The 26,476-nt window shown below is 33.1% G+C and overlaps 1 protein-coding gene across 1 annotated transcript; it reads left to right on the top strand.

The window, feature by feature from the left end:
- The first annotated feature begins 6,095 nt into the window (after positions 1 to 6,095).
- On the top strand, positions 6,096 to 26,116 carry LOC133201546 (uncharacterized). The gene is made up of 2 exons (XM_061337346.1): positions 6,096 to 6,148; positions 23,015 to 26,116. Exon 2 carries the CDS (start codon positions 23,023 to 23,025, stop codon positions 23,677 to 23,679), a length of 657 nt encoding a protein of 218 aa, XP_061193330.1. The 5' UTR covers positions 6,096 to 6,148; positions 23,015 to 23,022; the 3' UTR covers positions 23,680 to 26,116.
- The last annotated feature ends 360 nt before the right edge of the window (positions 26,117 to 26,476 follow it).

Raw genomic sequence — 26,476 nt, 5'->3', positions numbered from 1 at the left:
TGGTGGTGAAGATATACCTGCGTAAGCCTCGATTTCAACAGAAAAAAATGCTTCCTTCTGTATATCTGTTTCATTTTTCCAGTCTTTAGATGCATTAGGAATGTCATCATCAGATAGATCTAGTATGTTTCGAAATCCAGGCCTATTTCTCATATCAGAAATACTTTGAAGTTCGGCTTCTTTCTTTTCCACATGCACAAATCAAAACTATAGATGCTCTGAGAACGATAATTTTTTAAACCGAGGCAGGGTATTGTCGGGTAAATTGATGTTACAGAGATTTCATAACCTCATTTAAAGTCAGCATTTCATAAATTCTAAGGTCAATATAATGATCTCGTAAACAAATGTCACCTATACCATTGGGTCGTATTTTGGTTGACGTTTTCAATACCAATTGTTAGGTCTTTGCTTTTATATTAAATTTGACTATGGAATTTCCCGTCTACCTGATCAAAACAGAGAGCTCACGGCGGTTGTGACCGGTCAACAAGGGAGGCTTACTCCCACTAGGCACCTGATCCCACCTCTGAAATTTCCGGGGGTCTGTGTTTTATGCCCTGTTCACAAAATTGTATTGTTTGTAGATTTTTTTTAAATCGAACGCTGTTTGTTATCTTCACCTTTTTCATTAAAGCTATTTAAGTCAGTGCAGGACTTTGACAAGCCACACTTCTTGTTGCCTCACAAATGCAAAAAAAAAAATCGAATGGCGAGGAGGCGATCTAAATCAAGTGGTGCTTCATTTGTCGGTGATAGGGTCGTTAAAATCGCGATACCACCGTATAAGTGATGATTTAGTTGTAGAAGAATCCTCTTGAGTCGGAAATTAAATCCGCAAAATAATAATATCAATATTGGTCATTATTTCAATAGACCATTATTGAATTAACACCCATTTTTGAAATAAATATAAAGATTAATTGATTTTTATATCATTAAAAAGGATAAGTGTAAGCAATGCGACCTAATGTTTCTATTGTTTACTAAATTTGAATATAAAAATCCAAAATTTGGATTAATGAAGAATAAGAATTAAAGTAAAAAGATTGTGTTGAAATTGTCATAATATTCAGCAGACTTATTTTCTCGCATGTATGCTATTAGTTTTTGTCCTTCTCTTTAATTTTGACAACTTTGATTTCTACAACAACATGTATTTAATCCTTAACTTTCCCCAGTTAAGAGCAATCTTCTATAAGAAAATTACTTGAAACATGCATATACTGGTTGATTGAAAGTTTTTTGGTTTACGCCAAGTCGGCCGCATTTCAACCATGTTTTAGCTTGCATATAAAGCTGACATACTTTGATTGTTTTGTTTTGAACATATTTTATTGACAATGAAAGGGATCAGAAACAAGTTTTATCAACTTACTTAAATTTTCAATAGGTAGGAAAACCTTTCTATATTGTATACAACATTCGTAAGACCTACACTCGAATATGCTTGAGTTGTCTGGGATGGCTGCTCTTTATCTGATGTAGAAAAACTCGAAAAAGTACAATCAATGGCTGCTAGGATACAGTAGTTACTGGTCTGATCCAATATTAGCCTCAAGAGAATCACTTTTTTTTTAAACTTGATGGTACCTTTGAAGAACTGCCGTTACCTAGCAAAGTTGACTACAATATTCAAAATTAATAATTGTGATGTACCGGAATATATACGAGATATAGTCCCAAAGAAAAGAGAAAATATATCAAAATACAATACACGTAATAAAGATCAATGATCGATTCCAGGAGGCAGGTTAGAAATATTTCATAAGTCATTTGTATGTTTTAAATATTTTTAATATTCCAAACAATCAAAATGAATTTGAATTACCATACCTTTACTGGATTCCTAAACTACATAAATTCGATTTATGTAATAAATTACTTTATGACGACGAGTTTCCATGATTTTCATCGAAGCTACTATGTTAAGGCTTCCCGAAGCTTTAAAATGCGCTCAAAACATATGTCATTGCGAGGTCGGTTTTGGTTTTAATTTATAAGTATTGAACTTTAGTACTTCCAATTTATATAAAGGGTTTCCTATTAACATATTTGTTATGATATCACATGACTTTGTTGATCACGTGACGGTCATTTATAATTTTTTGAAGTGTTTCATATAAATCGCTTCGGCGCAGCTGATTAACACGATAATTATTAACATTTTGTTATATAAATAAACTCATCGTATCCTTGTGTATCCGAATTGTGCTTGGGAAAACTCATGGTATTACTTGGGTACAAAATATTTCCTGAGAAATTCAACTTACCTTCAAATTTGAGGGTATTTTCCAAACAATATCGTAATCTGTATTAAAACAAAGCCAACACACATTTTTTCCAAGCAAGATTCAGTTAGAGAACAACCTTTTCTTACAGATTTCCACAAAAATTCTCAGATTAATCCTCATTAATCACCTGCGTCAGACTCTTTTATACACACAAAATAAATTCTACCTCCAACCACGGGTATAAAACAGAGTACATTTCAAAAGTATATTTTTCATAAGCATTTTGAACATGCTGAATTTCACTCAAGGGTAGGTAAGCGTTGTTTTTTTTTTTAATATTCGGACATATAAGTCTTTTATAAAGACTTATAAACCTTTAACGATCCGTGAAATTTGCAAAAGATATCTAGCATGTTACATGCAGTTTGAAATAAAGTGTAAAGTTCATGACACTCTCCCCTTCATAACACCTCAAGTTTGCTGTGACTTGACGTCATTTTCCATTATGACGTCATATTTTGGTAGTTCAAAGATGTGAAGGCACAGAGTGCACTGTGATATTCTACGGGAAGCCTTAACCTACCTGCGATTTTGTCACCCCTTGGTGAGCATCACATTTTGTTAAGTCAGTTACCCGTATATAGCCTCTCAATTTTCCTTTGATTTCATTGGCTAAGAGATAGCGACCTTTCTGTATAATAAAGGAAGGAACATTCTTTGATTGAAAATTACGCGCTTCGCTTAAAAGATATCCGTGTATTAATATTTTTTTTCTACAAAAGAAAGGAAACTTAAGCATACAATTACTTACTAGATATAAAACTCAATAAATTCATTGGTTAAGTTGGAAAATTTAATGAAGAATTAATACTTATATCCATTTCTGTAGTGGGCGTTATTTCAACATATAGTGGTTGCAACCTTGTTTTGGATTTGAAATGCATAAATATTTCCATAGTGAACGTTATTCAATAGTGGTTGCAACCATGCTTTGTTTTTGAAATGATTTTAGCCACTATTGAAAGAATTGTTTCAACAGGGTATATTATTTCAATAGTGGTTGAAATGTATTCTCAATAGTTTTCAATAGTGGTTGCAACAACATGTCAAAATATAAAAGCGGGAGTTAGAGTCAGAGGAATCTCGGATGAACTCGATATTGACGTCACTATCATCAGAATTCCCATAGAGATCCGTCTTGTTGCGAGACCGGCAATCTAGTTGCATTTCGTTGTGATGTAACTGAGGAATTAAAAACTTCATTTTTCATCTGTTTTCCCTCCATATTATCTTGACAATTTTTAAAGCAGGAAAAGGGGGATCAACAGACGTTATCTTTCAGCGGGTATGTATGTAAATTAACCTTGTTATCTATAGTAAAGTGCGCAATAGCAAAGTTAGAAAGCCCTGAGGGCGACTCTCCATCCTTCCACGGCATATAAAGTACTACAGACATTTATTTTCTCTTGAATTCGGTTATTTGGCTCTAAAGTTTTTCTATAGCTATCTTTTCAATTTCTTTATTTTAGTATATTTTCTAGTATAAGGATCGATTTATTAAAGTAACGGAATATGTGAAATCCAGAGTCTGATAAAAAGACGACCATTTCATTCTGAAAGGGGGGGGGGGGGGCTGGCAAAATTTTTCGAGTCAGATTATTTATTTAAGGAATAACTGTCTAATTTTTTGGATTCATGATGTGATCAATCGAGTGGCTTGCGTGATAATTTGCATAAACGCCGAAGGCGTGTATGCATAAAATTATCACGCAAGCCAATCGATTGATCATCGTCATGAATCCAAAAAATCGGACAGTTATTCCTTATATTTACATGCTCCTGATTCTGCAAATTCCCGTGCTAATAGCCCCGCTTCTGTCTCTGTTTGTCCCGCCCCGCACGTGATTTCTTTTAACCGCGCCTATCGATGAACCAGTAGATTTATGTAGAAATAAAGTATTTTTACAATTTGTAGTTTTATCTCGGACAGAGACATTGGAAATGTAAATATATTCATGCCAATAAAGGACAGCTAGATTATTTATTTTCAACATTTTTGAGGACAGATTATTTTTTTTTCCAAAATCTGCCACCCCCCCCCCCCCTCCCCTCCCGTCAGAATCAAATGGTCGTCCCCTACCATTCATATCTAGTAATGAATCTAAGGTTTATCAAAATGAATAAAATGCATATGCAGAACAATTACATACTAGTATGATACCGCTATATATGTTGAACACACAGAATCAGGTACATTCTGCAAGCAAAGCTTCAAGATTGTGAACTGAGAATTTCTTCGATCCATGAATGAGAGATCTGGTTCCCGACTGCAAATTAAAATGGAAGTCTACTCACAATTCGTAACCTGACTAGTCAAAGTTCTGAGATTAAAAAAATGCATGCTTTGAAATAAGAATTCCTACGATTCCAGATTCTTCATGAAATACTATTATCAAGTTTGTTTCATTGCTGCCGCTTTCTTCGAATAAACTTGGTTTATTTTTAAAATGAAATACACAATAAATATTTACCAGTATAATTATGTATAGCCCACAACCTTGTGAGTGATTCCAGTCAAAAGAACTTCCACACCATCCCCTTTCCATTAGACATTTTGCTCTGCTAAATATATATATACAAACAAGAAAACATTGATGTAACCATCAATTGTCGCCCGGGAAATAAATAAAGTAAATAGTCGGTTTAAGAGCTCTACAGAGCTCATGTTCATTGTTAAACTTTGTAAAAAATGCCGACTTTAAATAAAATTTACTTACTTACTTACAATGGAAATGAGTCTTGATCATCAAACCGCTTCGATATGTGTGAAAAAGGCATGCGTCTAAATGATGGAGACGATAGTCGAGAATATTTTGAAAACCTATAGTCGGATGAAAATCGAACAAAAACGATAATCTTTTAAACTTTATCAATTCCTCAAGTAAATGTTGGCTGCATAGAATACAAATTGAAACCAGACACATGCATCACCTATTTTCAAAAATGTCTTTCACTTTAAGAATATAAAACACGAACTGTGTAAAGTACGTTTTTATGCGATAAGTAAAATTCGATGTTCTAAAAAAAGGTACCTGTCGTTTTTTCGATAGTAAATGATAAGCAACTTTATATATTAAATATGAAAAACATATATATTTTTACAGATTCACTTTATGGAAGTAAATATATTGTGTATCTCGTAATTTATAAAGGGAAAGAACATTCTGATTAACAATCTTTTTAATGTTTAGAAAACCTTTAACTCTGAATAACTTCTCCCACCTCAATTCCCATATACCAACACTTAAACTTATATGTATAGAGCAGCCCGGTCCTCCGGGCTGCAATAAAGCTCGAGCTCGGAATATTATACCCGTGGCTAGGAATAACCTGATTGTCTGTTCCTGATGTCGACTGCGTACAAGAAGATTGTGAGGACGTGCATGAAAAGGATTTTTTTTCAAAAATTGTCTTTGTTTTCATCGGCATCCAAAATAGTAAATAACATGTAAAAATTGCGAAAAAATTGAAGAAAATTTATATTATGAACACAGGCACTTGTTTCTGTAATAATTTTTTTTAACCCAGAGTATAATTATTATGTTATGTGTTAAAAATTTATTATCGAAACAAGTGCCTGTGATTATGAAGGATGAGGATGAAAATGAACCTAGATGATGGGAAACAATTTTTATGCACTGTACCCATACGGAGTGATATTAATATGGAATTGATTATCTGTGTTCTTTTGTCAAGATAAAGTGACATAAAACATTGATTTTCCGGAATTTCAAAATTTACCATCAACGGTTTTTACAAAAACTCAGGGGCATGCATTTCCGGTATTGATATTGCCAAAACAAAAAGGAAAACATTGACCTATCATTGATTGTCATCATTGTGTTGCTAATAATGTAAGTCTTAATTTTTTAAATGCTAGGCCTAAATTATTCGTATTATTGTTTGTAAAAACCCATTCAAAGATTGTAATATGGTTTATAAAATCTTTTACGTGAAATGTCACACAGCAAAAAGAGCGAAACATATATGGCAAGAAATTGGTACTGTGTTTTTAGGTCATACTTTTGTACCCTAGGGTACATCCCCTATTTATCCTTTAGCAATAAGGTTACAAAAAGGTTACAGTATAAAACCATTGAAAAATGAAAGTAGAAAATTTCTGAAGGACTGTTAACGTGACCTGGTTACAGTGGGTACAGAAGTTACTTAATAATACAAATTCTACTTTTATTATTATATATATTATCTAGATTCTGAATGTAACCAGGGTACAGAAGGTACTATGGCTACATGATTTACATTTCTAAAATTTTACATTATTGACATATATGACCTTTGGCACGCAGCAACCAAGTTTCCTATTGACCTTAAGATTTGGAAACAAAGGGTCACAACCAAATATACATAGCACAGTATAAGAGACCCAAAGGATATATTAAATGCAAATTTTAAAGTGTAAAATTTCAAAATTTTAAATTGTAAAATTTTAGCTCCTTACCTGATATTTAATTATGATTAATAGTCCAATGTTCTTAAAAACATTATCAATTAACTTCAGCATTGCATGCTACACTGGCCACCTGCTACCTATCACATATCATTTACCTGTGACCCCACTCTGATTGGCAAACACAAACTCACAGTGCCTGATGATGTACAGTATACACAAACCCATTTATCAAATAAGAATTATAATGTATGTGTACTATTCATTGTGATCAGTGTTGTTTTCATAACAATTAATATTATTGCTGGAGAATTTTTTAGTAACTGTTCTATGTCAGGTCAGATTATATATAGTTTTATTTATTTTACCTATCTTTGATAAACAAAACTAGCATTATCATAATAATTAAGTTTGATTTTTGTGTGAAATAACATTAACCTAAAAATTACATACCTTAGATGTCAGTCAGAAATTATCACAGAGTAATGTTATCTTTATAGAATCGAGCAAATCAGCTTATTATTATTTTTTTTTTGTACAATTTTTTTTTCATTTCTTGTAGTGAAAGTCATATTGGCTAGCTAGTATACCACTATAGTATAATACTATAAAAAAGTGTTTATATGAGTTGGCCTCTATAGACTTTCAAATATAGTTATATATATATAGCCTTGAAAATATATTGAAATTTCAAAATTACTCTGGTATTGTTTTATTCCATCTAAATTTCATGCTAATTTTCTCTTCATTTTTCTTTTGTGTATTTTCTCTTTCAGTAATTTCTTCTCATTACCGGTAGTCATATATAACTGTATAAATTTAATCAATAATAGTTAATAAGAATTAATTCATATTGAAAGAAAAATCATACTATATAGGTCTACATGTACTTTTTACAAGGTAGTGTACATGCATTCATTCTTTTACTGGTCATTAAGCAATTATATAATGCCTCTCCTATGGATATTCAGAAATTATATACAGTGTATGTTATAGGATAAATCTTCATGTACCTAGGGGACAAACTTTTGATTCAGAGGGGAGGGAATATGGCAATTTTTTTTTTTTGTTAGATTATTTATTTCTATGTCGGTGAAGCTTCATTTACAAGAGGATCATGGACAGCTCTATTATAAATTTCATTCACTGAAAAAAAAAATTGATGAGCAAAAAAGAAAAAAACAACAAAAAAAGTGGGAAGAGGGGTGGAAGGAAATTTGGTTGTTAGAGAAAGACAATTTTTAATAAACCATGTCGTATTGCTAAGTGAATCAGACACAGGAGATTTATAATTATGCAGTACAGTGTAACAGTCCAGTGATTTGACAGACTGGTTGCATAGTTATTGAACCTGATTATTACAGTTGATATTTGTAGAAATGTTGAGGTGAGCTTGTATATGTGCATATTTACTTGACATTGAAGGAATATGTATATGTTATGCTTTCCATGTAGTTGATAGGTGATTACTGACAAGTTTAACTTTAAGTGATTTGTATTTGTTTCGTTGGAATAGTTTGTGCACATGTTTTGAGTTATGTAGGAATCAGCAAAAAAGTTGTAGTATTTTAGCTTAAAGTTGCCAGGGACTTTTAATTGGTATTCCGTAGTAGATAATCCATAAATTTCTGGAAGATTTCTTGTTTTCCTGTAGTTTAACTTGTTTTCAGTTGATTTTCAGTGGTTTATTGTCCAGTTATTCTGAATTGTTTACAAACTTGGTCGCAGGTCGAGCCCGATCATAAAAGTTCGATAGATTAGGGATGTTTGGAGTTAATTGTGTTATTTCATGGACAATGATTAGCCTATTTCCATTTAGGAATGCATTTGGTGATAGTTTAAAATCAGAATAATGTTTTGTATGTTGTTATTAGATTTTTCTATGAACTTTGCTACTTACGGGAAATGTCATGTGAGATTCTCCAACATCTTCCGACATTTCCAACGTTTTCCAACTTGTACGTCATGTTTTTAATTTTTTTTTTAAAAGAAGAGATTCAAGGAATTTTTGCTCTTCTGTTATGATCATTTATTTAGATATTCTGGGTTTTTGTGGTAAGAAGTAAGCATAGGTTGGGCGTTTTTTAATTCAGACTTAAAAATGACTAATTTTATTGAAAAAGAGCCAGGGATACTTCCAGCTCATTTTAGGAACTTCTGGAATATTTGTGGAAGTTCTGGTCAATTTTAGTGACATTACATGTATTAACATTTGCTGTTTGTTAGAATTTTTGGTAAATTGGTGATAAATTTGAAAATTAAATAAATTAAATTATTAGAAATTCTTTTCATTAGATTTTAGGTAATTTTAATTAATACATTTAGCTGAGGATTTCTAAATTTTGCTATTGTTTTATAATGGAATTCAGATTTGGGAATTTTCAGGAATTTTACGAGTGATTAGGAAATTTAATTATTAGGAAATTATTGGTTTTTAATTTTCATCCAGTAGGTCTAAGAGAAATTTTGAGAATTAGGAATTTAAACTTTGAAGTTTTACTTTTCCAACATAAGCATTGTGGGAAAAGTTGGTTATATATACAGACAGTGACTATAGAGACAGACTGATACAGAGTTTAGATTTGTTATTGCTTGTTTATTTGAGAGATAATCTAAAATTGTATTTTATCTTATTCCAAGATTTACAAGGGTTTCTAACTTGAAGATTTCTAGCTAAGCTGGGAATGTGGGATATATTAGTAAAGATTAAGTTAGAAGATTCTGGGTACATAGAGAGAATTTTATTGACTGAGAGATTTTAATTCATTTATTAATAAATTTAGAGTAACTTAGAGAGTGTGAGTTAATAATAGGAGGTATAGGTTGTAGACAGTGGAGATTGATTGAGTTGAGTAGTCTAAAGATTATTGATTATAAAGGGAAATAATTTAGAATTTAACACAGTGTCAATTAAAGGGAGGTGATTAAGTGTTGTTAAGTAAGTATTAAATTTGAAACCATTGTGCCACACAAGCCCTTCTTAGCTCAGATGAGTCTGAGAGAGTATGGGTAGACCTGTTACAACAGGATCATATATTGCTTTCATTTCTTTCATTAGTTGGGAATTTGTGAAAACCTGCTAGTTTTTCACTAGCCCATAAATTTCTAAATCTGCATGAGACCATTTTTACTAACTTTATTATAATCCCCGGGCATCAATCAGGATAGTGAGTTTTTGTGAAGAATATTACTCCAGTTCAAAACTATACTTCATGATCCTAAAAATATTGGGAAGTGGTGTTTGTTTAATTTGGATAATTTTAATGATGAAGACTCCCAGGAATAAACATATCAAAAGTCATGCCATCTAAATGAAGATCATATTTTATTATGAGCTGAAGTGGAAACCTTCATCAAAATTCATAGAGAAAAGATTTATAAGGCATATATATTAAAGCTGACAATACCTAATAAAATGGTTTATATGGCATATAGCTCAGACTGCTTATTAGTTTAGATACTACAATGTAATTATAGTAAGGAAGTAAGTAATCATTTAGCATAATAGTGACATTGTGCATTATAAGCATTGTAAGTTATATATTGAAATCAAAATAAACATTAAACTAAACTGCACCCGGTCCATTGGACCTATAAGCATGCAGATAAATCACTTTTCCATTAAATTATGTAGAGATTTGTTTCTACGGATAAAAGCTGTGGATATAAATTTGGCTGATTTTATCTGGTAATTTTGATTTAACAAATTGAACAAATAATGAGTATTATTATTTTGATGTCAGACCAGTGTATATATAATCTATACTGTTTGGCGATCTGGTTTGTGGTCCAAAGTGTTAAAAAGTGGTATAGATGGTAAATGTCTAAGATTTATCAAAAATATGTACAGTGGTATTAAATCAAAGATAAATATTGATAAAAATATCTCTGAATTTTTCATGTGTAACCTTGGGGTAAGACAAGGGGAGAATTTATCCCCATTTCTTTTTACTTTATATATTAACAATTTAGAAAACTATTTATTGCAGAATGGTACCAAATTCTATGTATTATTTTCCAAATCACTCAAAAGGATCAAGATTATGACATATACTGCTTTTAAATATACAAAATGAATAGGAAAATCTAGTTTATATCAACTGAAACAATGTGATTTCATTGAATTATCATTATTAAATTGGAAAGATGTATGCTCTATATATAGTGTAAAATGTATTACTATAAATGGAATCACACAAAAAGAGTAAAATAATGTGTGTGGAAGGGGGCTTAATTACAACATTGCTGAATGTGTATAATGCAGATCTGTTGATTCAGATGAGGATCGGTTGGTAAGGACACTCAGTATACACTGTACCTATTGTTCTCCTGAGCAGGTGTGAAACTGTAAAACCTTGCAATTCACATAGAATATACAAGAAATATACAGATCTCCTTATGTTCTTCATAGGAAAGGTGTGAAAATTAAAATCCCTTGCAATTTACAATGAGGAAAATATGTTGGGAGGGGGTTGACAGTCATTTTAAATCAGCTTTTGGTCTAAATTTTCCCCCCAGTTATTCATTTGTAACTATTGAAATAAAACTTTTGAAGAATGAAAATCCAAAATAGTTCTGTATGAATTTGCCATTTTGACTCTGAATTTCTTTTCAATCCAAACATTCTGGGATATATGTGAACCCCATTTCCCCATTACGGCAACCTTAATTTAGGAAACAAGAGAACATATATTAAGAATTTTTTTTAATTTAATAAATATATAAATTTATCCAGTAAAAGTTTTAAAGGCATTCATTGAGTAGTAAATCTTCTCAGTCATTTTAAAAAGAAAATTTTTTCAATCATTTGATTAAGTACATCTCCCCAAAAGGTCTCAATGACTTTTATCATTCACATAATTTGATTAAAGAAAGTCCGACATTAAACAAGGTTCTATCAATGTTAATCTATATTTACTAATTCATATTTGTTTATATTTTTACAAAAAATTTGTTTTTGCTTTAACAAAGATTCTATAAAAGATGTAATAACAAAATGACAAACTGCAAAAAATATTAAGATTCTTAGAATTTAACTGTCATCATGATGAAGATCAATCTCACAATTGATGGGCCGCTGATTTTCTTTTAACAGATCAGTTTGTGTACGAACTGCATGTACAGCTAGAGTACTCAAAATTGCAGTAACTGATCAAAATTGCAAGAAGTTTTGGCACCGTAACATGACAGATTATACATATAATCATAATGTCAATTTGTTTTGGATTAACAATTTCTTCCCGTTATTTTCTTTTCATAGCAGAATCATGATGATGTTGTAATAAATTCAGATAATTTTATTGCTATATAGGTTTAACTGCAATCTCTGTTTCATATCACAGAAAACAAGATTTCAAAGATGCTGACATATTTTCATCTGTCTATCGATCTGTTTATAAGAGATGCTCATGAGCTGTTGAATTACAAACGGGTACCCCTGGCCCACTTCCATCCACTCAATATACGTGTTGTGTCTTAAAGTTCTAATTTAAGGTACATATTTTTTTTTAGGCCTTATTAACATGTTTTATGATAAATAGCTTGAGGTCAGTTTAAATGAATTAATTACTTTATTCTTTGTTTCACTTGGAATAAAAAAAAAATGACATCGATAGTATAATACTTAATTATATTTGTTGATCATATAGCATTTTTGATAAGGTTACTTTGATGACTACGTCTCTTAAAACTTGCATTTTAAAAAGCACTTTATCACTTTTTAAGTTTTAATGACCTAGCCAGATCACATTTTCACATTTCTCTACAAATTATGCACCAACTGACAAAAAATTTCTTGTTTCTAGTTCTCTAATCTAGATCAGCCCAAAAAAGGGTTTGGACAAATTTGGTCATATCATTTACATTTATAAATTAAAGTCACCAGTGACTTCAGGTAGGGTGCAACACACCCTCTACTAAAGATGCATTTGTCAATCAAGTTTGATAATTCTATAGGCCAAATAATTTTCCAGTTATGAGCCTGACAGGTTTTTCTATATTTGGCCATATCATCTTATAAAATTAAAGTTTAATTAAATTTAATTAAATTTTACAGTGACCTAATTTTAAAAATAAAAAAAAATGTAAAAAGAAGAAAAATTGTCCAATCAAGATGGAAATACTAGGTGCACATCTTCATGTAGTACATGAATATAAGGAGTGTATAAATTTTCAGACAAATCTATGTAGTACTTAGTCTGGACCAGATCATATCTGTTTACATACACTCTGACGGACATGCTGATATCAATTCTAATATAATTCCTAAACTTTAGGGTATTATTACATGTACAGACTTTGATCATGTACATATATATACTGCTCAGATATGGCAAAAATTAATAAACAAAAGTTCTGCATGAGTGAATTAATTATGCTTCAAGAGCATGGTTGTACAAAATGAACTTTAAAGTTTAATTATCAAATTTCTGGTTCTCTAAAGTCTAAATAATAATATTTATTTCTTCATGCCCCCCCCCCCCCCCCCCAAATAGTATTAGAAATTATGGAAGTTTTAAAACCATCTTATTAATTTTGTGGTTTAGAATTAAGATATTTTTAATACATGTACAATAATTAATTCCCAAACTTGTAAAAGATAATGGGTAGATTATCAAGACCAGCTTGAAATCTAAAACAAAGCAATTTTATGAAAATTTATATCCTACACCTAAACAAAGAACTAAATAAAATTGACAAAAATTCTGGGTTCAATTTCAAAGATTATATTCACAAACTTTAAGTTATCTAGAGGGCAATCTTAGCTGCAGAACTGTAGCATTATACATGCATGCCCTGTTTTACATTTTAGTTTTTGATCATAACGCTACAGATCCCACAATGCAAATAATCATGAATAATATGGTGCAATTTATGGCACAAGATTTTCTGCACACGGTTGGGGAGAATTTCTCTACTTTCCAGCATTTGTCAATTAACTACCTTTTACTCCCTAATTCTGGACAAATTTTTTAACCAAACTGTATATATTTTATCCACCTCCTGACCCTTTTACAATCGTCTCTACAGACCAATAAACTCACTTGTGTTGAATAATCTAGCTGCCATATCCGACAGAAATTCAAAACAAATAAGTTAATTGGTCTGTAGTGACATGCAACTATAAATGGTTAGAAGGTGGATAAAATATACAGTTTGCATTAAAAATATGTTGCACCGTAAATTGCACCATCTTTGCACCATCTATAGCGTTATGGTCAAAGACTAATACAAGTATATAAAACCATAATGCTTCAGTTCTGCAGCTAGGAGAATCTAGTCTTTATAGAAAGTAACTAAATGAAGGCCAATAAGACACCTGGTACTGATGGCTTAATTTAATTTTCTGGAGATTGAGTTTTTAAAGATTTTAATTTCTGAAACATCTCGGATCCGTTATCAGGCCCATTAGTATATAATGTATCCATATGTATGAAAATGATAAAGTGTCAATCACACAGAGGCCCTCGTGGCGCAGTGGTTAGAGCGTCTGCTCTAAAGAGTCACGGAGTAAGGTGCTGATCCCTACGTCGCGAGTTCGAATCCACTGCGGAATTGGAGACCTGTCCTTAGGATGAGACCGAATAAACCGAGGTCCTGTGTCACAATAGGAGTTGGCACAAAAGAGATCCCTCACTGCTCAATAGCCCTGAGTGCCAAGTATAGGTATAAATTTGCAGCCCTCTACCGGCAAGTGGTGGCTTTTCCATACGAGTGAAAAATTCTCGAGAAGGGTGTAAAACAATAAAATAAAACAAAAAACAAACATACATACACAGAGGCATGATTGGAATAATCACTATTTTACCTATAGGATACAGACCTATAGACAATAAATTGGCATCTAATTATTTTTTTATATTATATATAAAATAGCTTGTAGTACCGTTGCAAATACTTGGATAAACCTATCAGTCCTGATAAACTGGTTTCATCTATAAGTTATAGGTTAACAAAGGGAAAACACAAGATTAACTTATGAGATATTATGCAGTATACTGAAGAGAAAGTCTCTGATGCTTGGTCTTTTCCTATTGATTGATTTTGAGGTACCTGTAACTTTCAATACTGCTTGTTAATGGAATTTTATACCAAATTTAAGAATTAATTTCCATGAAGTTTGGACCCAATATCCATAAATGGGTTAATTAAATTATTTTATCATATAATTTCTTTGGCTATGGATTAATGTGGCCATCTCTCATCATCCTTTAATATCCAAAGAAAAAATAGACAAGGTCTTTCTTTATCACCTTATAATTTCCTATTCTGTGCAAAACTTTTAGCTGGATGTAAATACAAATATTAAAGAGAAGTTCAGCCTAATCTAAAACCTTGTACCCATTTCTTAGGGCTTGTATCCTGCCAGACCCATGTGTACCCTGTGTAACCTGTATACCCCTTAGCATTAGCTCTGTCCCTGAAATTTTATATCAAGAACTTTTGGCCTCTTGGTCCTTGAATCCATTTCTTTAAGTGCTGTAGCCTGTTGTACCCAAGTGTACCCGTTGTAACCCCTGTACCCTGTCCTTAAGCTCTCTTGTGTGATATTTTAACTTAGAAAATCTTGGCTTCAGAACCCTTGTATCTCTTTATAATAGTGTTGTAACCATCTGTACCCAAGTGTACCCTTTGTAACCCCTGTACCCTGTGCTTCAGCTCCCTTGTTTGATTTTTTAACTTAGAAAATCTTGACTTCTAAACCCTTGTATCCCTTTCTAATAGTGTTGTAACCATCTGTACCCAAGTGTACCCTTTGTAACCCCTGTACCCTGTGCTTCAGCTCTCTTATTTGATTTTTTAACTTAGAAAATCTTGGCTTCAGAACACTTGTATCCCTTTTAATAGTGTTGTAACCATCTGTACCCTAGTGTACCCTTTGTAACCCCTGTACCCTGTGCTTCAGCTCTCTTGTTTGATTTTTTAACTTAGAAAATCTTGACTTCAGAACCCTTGTATCTCTTTATAATAGTGTTGTAACCATCTGTACCCAAGTGTACCCTTTGTAACCCCTGTACCCTGTGCTTCAGCTCTCTTGTTTGATTTTTTAACTTAGAAAATCTTGACTTCAGAACCCTTGTATCCCTTTATAATAGTGTTGTAACCATCTGTACCCAAGTGTACCCTTTGTAACCCTTGTACCCTGTGCTTCAGCTCTCTTGTTTGATTTTTTAACTTAGAAAATCTTGGCTTCAGAACCCTTGTATCTCTTTATAATAGTGTTGTAACCATCTGTACCCTAGTGTACCCTTTGTAACCCCTGTACCCTGTCCTTAACCTCTCTTGTGTGATATTTTAACTTAGAAAAAACTAGACTTCTAAACCCTTGTATCCCTTTATAATAGTGTTGTAACCATCTGTACCCAAGTGTACCCTTTGTAACCCCTGTACCCTGTGCTTCAGCTCTCTTGTTTGATTTTTTAACTTAGAAAATCTTGGCTTCAGAACCTTTGTATCCCTTTCTAATAGTGTTGTAACCATCTGTACCCAAGTGTACCCTTTGTAACCCCTGTACCCTGTCCTTAACCTCTCTTGTGTGATATTTTAACTTAGAAAAAACTAGACTTCTAAACCCTTGTATCCCTTTATAATAGTGTTGTAACCATCTGTACCCAAGTGTACCCTTTGTAACCCCTGTGCCCTGTGCTTCAGCTCTCGTTTGATTTTTTAACTTAGAAAATCTTGGCTTCAGAACCCTTGTATCCCTTTTAATAGTGTTGTAACCATCTGTACCCTAGTGTACCCTTTGTAACCCCTGTACCCTGTGCTTCAGCTCTCTTGTTTGATTTTTTAACTTAGAAAATCTTGACTTCAGAACCCTTGTATCTCTTTATAAAAGTGTTGTAACCATCTGTACCCAAGTGTACCCTTTGTAACCCTTGTACCCTGTGCTTCAGCTCTCTTGTTTGATTTTTTAACTTAGAAAATCTTGACTTCAGAACCCTTGTATCCCTTTATAATAGTGTTGTAACCATCTGTACCCAAGTGTACCCTTTGTAACCCTTGTACCCTGTACTTCTGCTCTCTTGTTTGATTTTTTAACTTAGAAAATCTTGGCTTCAGAACCCTTGTATCCCTTTATAATAGTGTTTTAACCATCTGTACCCTAGTGTACCCTTTGTAACCCCTGTACCCTGTGCTTCAGCTCTCTTGTTTGATTTTTTAACTTAGAAAATCTTGACTTCAGAACCCTTGTATCCCTTTATAATAGTGTTGTAACCATCTGTACCCAAGTGTACCCTTTGTAACCCTTGTACCCTGTGCTTTAGCTCTCTTGTTTGATTTTTTAACTTAGAAAATCTTGGCTTCAGAACCCTTGTATCCCTTTATAATAGTGTTTTAACCATCTGTAACTTAGTGTACCCTTTGTAACCCCTGTACCCTGTCCTTAACCTCTCTTGTGTGATATTTTAACTTAGAAAAAACTAGACTTCTAAACCCTTGTATCCCTTTATAATAGTGTTGTAACCATCTGTACCCAAGTGTACCCTTTGTAACCCCTGTACCCTGTGCTTCAGCTCTCTTGTTTGATTTTTTAACTTAGAAAATCTTGGCTTCAGAACCTTTGTATCCCTTTCTAATAGTGTTGTAACCATCTGTACCCAAGTGTACCCTTTGTAACCCCTGTACCCTGTGCTTTAGCTCTCTTGTTTGATTTTTTAACTTAGAAAATCTTGGCTTCAGAACCCTTGTATCCCTTTATAATAGTGTTGTAACCATCTGTACCCTAGTGTACCCTTTGTAACCCCTGTACCCTGTCCTTAAGCTCTCTTGTGTGATATTTTAACTTAGAAAATCTTGGCTTCTAAACCCTTGTATCCCTTTATAATAGTGTTGTAACCATCTGTACCCAAGTGTACCCTTTGTAACCCCTGTACCCTGTGCTTCAGCTCTCTTGTTTGATTTTATAACTTAGAAAATCTTGACTTCAGAACCCTTGTATCCCTTTATAATAGTGTTGTAACCATCTGTACCCAAGTGTACCCTTTGTAACCCTTGTACCCTGTGCTTCAGCTCTCTTGTTTGATTTTTTAACTTAGAAAATCTTGGCTTCAGAACCCTTGTATCCCTTTATAATAGTGTTTTAACCATCTGTACCCTAGTGTACCCTTTGTAACCCCTGTACCCTGTCCTTAACCTCTCTTGTGTGATATTTTAACTTAGAAAAAACTAGACTTCTAAACCCTTGTATCCCTTTATAATAGTGTTGTAACCATCTGTACCCAAGTGTACCCTTTGTAACCCCTGTACCCTGTGCTTCAGCTCTCTTGTTTGATTTTTTAACTTAGAAAATCTTGACTTCAGAACCCTTGTATCCCTTTATAATAGTGTTGTAACCATCTGTACCCAAGTGTACCCTTTGTAACCCTTGTACCCTGTGCTTCAGCTCTCTTGTTTGATTTTTTAACTTAGAAAATCTTGGCTTCAGAACCCTTGTATCCCTTTATAATAGTGTTTTAACCATCTGTACCCTAGTGTACCCTTTGTAACCCCTGTACCCTGTCCTTAACCTCTCTTGTGTGATATTTTAACTTAGAAAAAACTAGACTTCTAAACCCTTGTATCCCTTTATAATAGTGTTGTAACCATCTGTACCCAAGTGTACCCTTTGTAACCCCTGTACCCTGTGCTTCAGCTCTCTTGTTTGATTTTTTAACTTAGAAAATCTTGGCTTCAGAACCTTTGTATCCCTTTCTAATAGTGTTGTAACCATCTGTACCCAAGTGTACCCTTTGTAACCCCTGTACCCTGTGCTTTAGCTCTCTTGTTTGATTTTTTAACTTAGAAAATCTTGGCTTCAGAACCCTTGTATCCCTTTATAATAGTGTTGTAACCATCTGTACCCTAGTGTACCCTTTGTAACCCCTGTACCCTGTCCTTAAGCTCTCTTGTGTGATATTTTAACTTAGAAAATCTTGGCTTCTAAACCCTTGTATCCCTTTATAATAGTGTTGTAACCATCTGTACCCAAGTGTACCCTTTGTAACCCCTGTACCCTGTGCTTCAGCTCTCTTGTTTGATTTTATAACTTAGAAAATCTTGACTTCAGAACCCTTGTATCCCTTTATAATAGTGTTGTAACCATCTGTACCCAAGTGTACCCTTTGTAACCCTTGTACCCTGTGCTTCAGCTCTCTTGTTTGATTTTTTAACTTAGAAAATCTTGGCTTCAGAACCCTTGTATCCCTTTATAATAGTGTTTTAACCATCTGTACCCTAGTGTACCCTTTGTAACCCCTGTACCCTGTCCTTAACCTCTCTTGTGTGATATTTTAACTTAGAAAAAACTAGACTTCTAAACCCTTGTATCCCTTTATAATAGTGTTGTAACCATCTGTACCCAAGTGTACCCTTTGTAACCCCTGTACCCTGTGCTTCAGCTCTCTTGTTTGATTTTATAACTTAGAAAATCTTGACTTCAGAACCCTTGTATCCCTTTATAATAGTGTTGTAACCATCTGTACCCAAGTGTACCCTTTGTAACCCTTGTACCCTGTGCTTCAGCTCTCTTGTTTGATTTTTTAACTTAGAAAATCTTGGCTTCAGAACCCTTGTATCCCTTTATAATAGTGTTTTAACCATCTGTACCCTAGTGTACCCTTTGTAACCCCTGTACCCTGTCCTTAACCTCTCTTGTGTGATATTTTAACTTAGAAAAAACTAGACTTCTAAACCCTTGTATCCCTTTATAATAGTGTTGTAACCATCTGTACCCAAGTGTACCCTTTGTAACCCCTGTACCCTGTGCTTCAGCTCTCTTGTTTGATTTTTTAACTTAGAAAATCTTGACTTCAGAACCCTTGTATCTCTTTATAATAGTGTTGTAACCATCTATACCCAAGTGTACCCTTTGTAACCCCTGTACCCTGTGCTTCAGCTCTCTTGTTTGATTTTTTAACTTAGAAAATCTTGGCTTCAGAACCCTTGTATCCCTTTATAATAGTGTTGTAACCATCTGTACCCAAGTGTACCCTTTGTAACCCTTGTACCCTGTGCTTCAGCTCTCTTGTTTGATTTTTTAACTTAGAAAATCTTGGCTTCAGAACCCTTGTATCCCTTTATAATAGTGTTTTAACCATCTGTAACTTAGTGTACCCTTTGTAACCCCTCTACCCTGTCCTTAACCTCTCTTGTGTGATATTTTAACTTAGAAAAAACTAGACTTTTAAACCCTTGTATCCCTTTATAATAGTGTTGTAACCATCTGTACCCAAGTGTACCCTTTGTAACCCCTGTACCCTGTGCTTCAGCTCTCTTGTTTGATTTTTTAACTTAGAAAATCTTGGCTTCAGAACCCTTGTATCCCTTTCTAATAGTGTTGTAACCATCTGTACCCAAGTGTACCCTTTGTAACCCCTGTACCCTGTGCTTCAGCTCTCTTGTTTGATTTTTTAACTTAGAAAATCTTGGCTTCAGAACCCTTGTATCCCTTTATAATAGTGTTGTAACCATCTGTACCCTAGTGTACCCTTTGTAACCCCTGTACCCTGTCCTTAAGCTCTCTTGTGTGATATTTTAACTTAGAAAATCTTGGCTTCTAAACCCTTGTATCCCTTTATAATAGTGTTGTAACCATCTGTACCCAAGTGTACCCTTTGTAACCCCTGTACCCTGTGCTTCAGCTCTCTTGTTTGATTTTTTAACTTAGAAAATCTTGACTTCAGAACCCTTGTATCCCTTTATAATAGTGTTGTAACCATCTGTACCCAAGTGTACCCTTTGTAACCCTTGTACCCTGTGCTTCAGCTCTCTTGTTTGATTTTTTAACTTAGAAAATCTTGGCTTCAGAACCCTTGTATCCCTTTATAATAGTGTTTTAACCATCTGTACCCTAGTGTACCCTTTGTAACCCCTGTACCCTGTCCTTAACCTCTCTTGTGTGATATTTTAACTTAGAAAAAACTAGACTTCTAAACCCTTGTATCCCTTTATAATAGTGTTGTAACCATCTGTACCCAAGTGTACCCTTTGTAACCCCTGTACCCTGTGCTTCAGCTCTCTTGTTTGATTTTTTAACTTAGAAAATCTTGGCTTCAGAACCTTTGTATCCCTTTCTAATAGTGTTGTAACCATCTGTACCCAAGTGTACCCTTTGTAACCCCTGTACCCTGTGCTTCAGCTCTCTTGTTTGATTTTTTAACTTAGAAAATCTTGGCTTCAGAACCCTTGTATCCCTTTATAATAGTGTTTTAACCATCTGTACCCTAGTGTACCCTTTGTAACCCCTGTACCCTGTCCTTAACCTCTCTTGTGTGATATTTTAACTTAGAAAAAACTAGACTTCTAAACCCTTGTATCCCTTTATAATAGTGTTGTAACCATCTGTACCCAAGTGTACCCTTTGTAACCCCTGTACCCTGTGCTTCAGCTCTCTTGTTTGATTTTTTAACTTAGAAAAGCTTGACTTCAGAACCCTTGTATCTCTTTATAAAAGTGTTGTAACCATCTCTACCCAAGTGTAGCCTTTGTAACCCCTGTACCCTCTGCTTCAGCTTTGTTTTTATAATTTAGTTTACAAAAGCACTACAGAATAATAATCTTCTTTCATTTTCAGTAGGAATATATAGCGTACCCTTTTTGTAACCTTCTGTCCATACATTTCATAAGGATGTACCCTAGGGTACAAAAGTATCACCTAAAAACGCAGTACCAATTTCTTGCCATATCTAGAGCGAAAAGGGGCGGGGCACGAATTTCAGGCTTGTACTGTTGTATGTAGCTGGTTACAGAGCATTTATGAAAAAGATTACATCTTCTCAGTAAACTCCTACCCCAGGAGTTCGCAATTTTATCTAACTAGCTGATGCATAGCTCCTGGCTTGGTCAATCATTGATATTGATAAAATTGCAAACTCCTGTGCTCCTACCCCTGGAAAAATCTAATATTTTTATAAAAAAATCATGATATAGAACATTTTTACTAATGACATTGTTTACGTACAAACATAAATTCAAAAAATCATTAATGCCTTTTTTTTTTTTAAGTTTAATGATCTATCGATTGAACAAGTTAATTAATTATGACATCACTGTAAAATTGTGTTGAATGTTTAATATGTCTTCCATGTAAAATTATGATCATTGGATAAAATGAATCGCTTCATTGATAGGTATGGCCACCCTTTGGATTTATTTATGTCTTTAATGATGCTATTCTAGACAACACATGCTTTCCTAGGAACACTGATCCAGTTTTATAGTGCTACAATGCAATCAATAAAATGAAACATCTGCGTAGAATTTTATTTTATTACTAATACACAGTTCCCACAATTTACTTATTCAATAGCAGGATAATTCTGTACCCACATCCTAATCATATTTAACGATGATCATTACAGCATTATTACAATATTCATACTAAGTTGGTAGTTACAAATATGTGATGTGTCGATAGAGTCAGGTATAGTATTTGTGTAAGATTATTTGTCTATAAGATATTTTAATTTATTTAACATTCACATGATTCATGTTCTTAACTTGAAAATTGTTATAAAAAGCCTGTAACTGGTTCTTATAATGATAACAATCAATAATGACAAGTTAACTTCTGCAAAATTCATTTTTTTAGTATGCATGATCAAAAGGTGATGATGACTTCTTATCGAAATTTTACTTGAAAGAAAAGGTATTTTTTCCACCTTATGCTTCAGGTCATAAAACCAAAGTTCAGTATTTTTTCTAGAAATCAGCAGTTGATGTTTTTACTAATATTCTCCTGAATGTTTAAATTTCAAAGTCTGAAATAAAATTTACATTAAGTACCAATAATTTGTTTTTGTTATGAAATCCCTATTTCAGTGGTTAAGGCTGCTAAACATGTTAAAGCACAAAGTTTTAGTCCGATATTAGTCATAGACTCATAGTATACATTAAATACATATATCTGAGGTAATTTACGCATCTACTTCCTATTGAACATTAATTAAGTTAGAAATGGCTGTCTCACAGCTAAAATATTTCTGTACAACACTTGTATAATAAGATCATTTTGAACTATATATGGATCAATTACTTATAGTAATTAATATTTCAATGGCAATTTATGCAAGTTTCATGAAATTAATTACTCATAGCAACACTTTCACCTAAGTGTAAAAACCATGTACATTGTAGAGTAAAGAAATGTTCAGATCAGATGTAATGCATTAAAAATCAAAAACTTAAAGGCATCTCATTTTTTCTTTTCTTTTTTGGGAAGGGGGGGGGGTAATAGCAAAACCTAACCAGAATGAATTCATTTCTGAGTTGTTTAAAATGACTTACTACATGTAGTTTTTATGAAGTCATTTTCATCATATTTTCTTTACAGATACTGAAATGTCTTATCCTATAACAGTGAAAAAGGGTGTACTGAGAGAAGACATAGGTAACCTACGGGAGAATATAGATATTCTAGGAAAGAATAAAGAATGGGAAAAACTTCTAGAGTTTGTGGATGGTGACAAAGAATTAGCTAATTCTACTAGGCTTGTGGAGGAAAATGTACAGACCACGCTTAATACACCACTTCATCATGCTGCACTTGGATCCGCTCCCAAAGATGTTTTCAAGAAATTGCTTCAAACTGGATCGGCTAAATGTCTTAAGAATTCTGCAGGGGAAACGGCTTATGATATCGGTGTAAAGTTACAGCTCCCTCAAGATATACTGGAACTTATTAAAGTCCCACAAGAAATAAAACAGAAAGAAAACACTATCAAGAAATTTGAGGAGGGCTTACATAAAGCTATTATGGAGAGAGTGGACAGTTTAATAAATGACAATAAACAGGCTCTCCCACAAGTCGCATATTTGTTTGAGAAGGGTAGCTTCTACTACCCTGTTCCAGGGATGTATGGTGGATTCAACGTTGAAAGAAATGGAGAAAATACCATCCAAGCCTCTAGCTGGATTAGAGTCTGTGGAGGGAGTGGACAAACTCATGAAATTGACAGTGATGGAAATGTGAAACTGACAGCAGAGGGATTCTGTTAAGATCTGAATATGCCAGAGGATATAACTCTCATTTCTCAACACTTTGGCTCACCTGAGCTAGAGGCTCAAATGAGCTCTTCTGATCAAAATTTGTATGTGTGTCTGAAACAACCCGCTGTAAGCTTTTCTTATTTTCATTTTTTTAGAACTGCCTTTGAGACTATTTCAACCAAACTTGCTGTATCAAGTATGTTCAAAGCTTTCTAATGTATTGTAAATTCAAGTTTTCATATCCTACCCTTTGGGTTTTGATGGGAACACGACAGGAAGCTCAACATTTGATAAAGGAATTTTAACAAGGAATTATGAGGATTGGTAGATGGAGCAAGTATACATTATGACATGTGAAATCAGTGCATGTGTGCAGTCTTTAATATACCTGTATAAGGCCCACTCAGTTTGTGTTAAAAGAGGTCTGTAGCAACTGCTAATGATAAAAGGCTGCTCAATGATAGAAATGTCATTAAGCGTTGCAGTTGCAACGTACGCTTAATGCCATAAAATATTGCATTAATTGTTGACACTTTCAACCACTAATGCTAAATTGCCGCTTAATGAAAGAGTAATATAATTAAGCGTATGGGCATGTCAACTATTAATGCAATAATATATGACATTAAGCATTGCATTGCAATGCTTAATGATATTTTTATCATTAAGCCGCATTTTATCGTTAACGTTTGTTACCGAGGTCTCATTGCTAAGGGCTGTGAACAATTGTATTGTTTCACCCCCTACTTCTTGTCAAATTATGAAAAGTTATAATTCAATTAAATTTTGAATTTAAATAGATATTCATATCAATTTTCTTGAAATTTGGATTATGAAAGAAAGAGAGATAACTCTATATTTTTGGTAAATACTCAAGGATTTCACTTTATAAGACCCCCCCCCCCCTCCCCCCTTTGAAACAAGAAATAATTTTTACAGGTATTATAAATTATTATTCATTTAGCAAATTCATACCTAAACTTCCTTGGTTTTGTGGAAGGGGGAATGAGTTTACAGACCAAAATTTGGTCATTTTATGGCCAATTTCAAATTATGTAGAACTATAAACTTTCACTAAATAAATCAAATATAGTAAATTTAACATATTTACATCTTTAAATTTCATTGTCCAAGATAAAACCACAAATAATAAAAATACTTGATTTCTACATAAAGCTACTGGTTCTTCGATAGGCGTGGTTTAAAAAAATTACATGCAGGGCGGGAAAGAGAAAGAGATGGAGAGAAGTAGGCTGAGCATGTAAATATAATGAATAACTGTCAGATTTTTTGGTTTTATGATGATGATAAAGCCTTCAGTGTTTATGCAAATTATCATGCAAACCAATTGCTTGATCACATCATAAAACCAAAAATTAGACAGTTATTCCTTAATAAAGTTTATGAAACTGAAAGAATAAGATTAAGATGCCTATGATTTGCATACATGAGTACTTCAAAATCCAGTTATGTTTCAAAGCTTTATTTCAATAATTTTACACCCTTTGTTTAAAAGAGTTTTATTTAAAAGCAATTTATGAATTAACATTGGTATTTTAAATCTAGTTTGTTTTTAAACCCCAAAACTGCAGATATAGACTTATTAATCAAACAGTAATGAAGTCTACATTTCATTGAAAAAAATTAAAAGCAAATATGCCAAATTAAATATCTTGAATTATGATGTGTAAAAAGTAGGTGGGAATCAGGGGGTTAGCATTCATACTTCTTCATTTAATAGGGAGAGGTTAATATGACACACAGGTGAGGGGTGTGGACCATGGCCTCTAGATCTTGATTTTCACATGCTGTTTACAGTTCCCTGTTAACTTAGGCCAAAAAAAATAATAGTCTTGTTTCCTGCTACCTGACCTACCCTATTTTTTTGCACCGGACCCTAAAGTTTTTTTTAAGTTTTGGAAGAAAAAAAAATCTGGAATTTCCAGGATTTCATCGTTCTGTCACTTTCCGTGTTAACACAAAACAGCATTTCATGAAATTCTGGTTTTAAATATGGACTTTCATAAAATACCACTTGAGTTGTGCACAAAAAGACATGAAATTTAATTTTTAAAAAACAATATTGACCTGTGACATGTTTAATTTGATCTTATACTAGTTCATATCCAAAAAATGCTGTCGGAAAAAAATAAAATAAAAATATAAAATAAAATAATTTTCCTTCCTACCTACCCTATTTTTTTCAGACAGGTAGCAGGAAACAAGACTATTATTTTTTTTTTTGGCCTTACTACACATGTACCTTCTATAGGCATTTTTTTTCATTGGAATTGAAGTAATTTATTTTATTTAGATGTATATTCATGTTATTAACATTTTAACATGTTTAAATCATTATTCTTATGTGATATTATTCAAATGTATATTTTTATCTCTCCAAGAACAAAACTGTCTAATGAATAAGTAAATACAAATTCATTATGTGAATGTGACTCTTTTTAATGAGATACTTTTAGAGTATTAAAAAAATGCAGATCATGGATTTCATCTTTTGTTACAGGCTGGTATTGAGAAGTGGGATTTGCTGACATTTCTGAATACTAGTATCTTCCTAAAAAATACATACATGTATGTTTAGATTGTTGATTTATATCAAATAACATATAAATCATGCACACCCAAATGTCAAATAGAAAAAAGGAAAAAAAGAACAATGGGATAATCACATTTTGAATTGGTGTCATTATAGTGGTTTTCATTCGCAGCACATGCATGCACTGGAGAAATAATTGTTTTATTGTGCTGAGATACTTTGGGATTTTCAGAATAATTTATAAGATTATAC

This window comes from Saccostrea echinata, unplaced genomic scaffold (assembly GCF_033153115.1).
Source record: "Saccostrea echinata isolate AGI-Se365-2 ecotype Australia unplaced genomic scaffold, CSIRO_AGI_Sech_v1 ptg000045l, whole genome shotgun sequence".
NCBI lineage: Eukaryota > Metazoa > Mollusca > Bivalvia > Ostreida > Ostreidae > Saccostrea > Saccostrea echinata.
The sequence above is the reverse complement of the archived record's forward strand: the minus strand, read 5'-3'. Positions and strand labels throughout refer to the sequence as shown.

Excerpts from the sequence above, each read along its gene's own strand:
- LOC133201546 (XM_061337346.1), top strand. The coding sequence starts at position 23,023 with ATGTCTTATCCTATAACAGTGAAAAAGGGTGTACTGAGAGAAGACATA.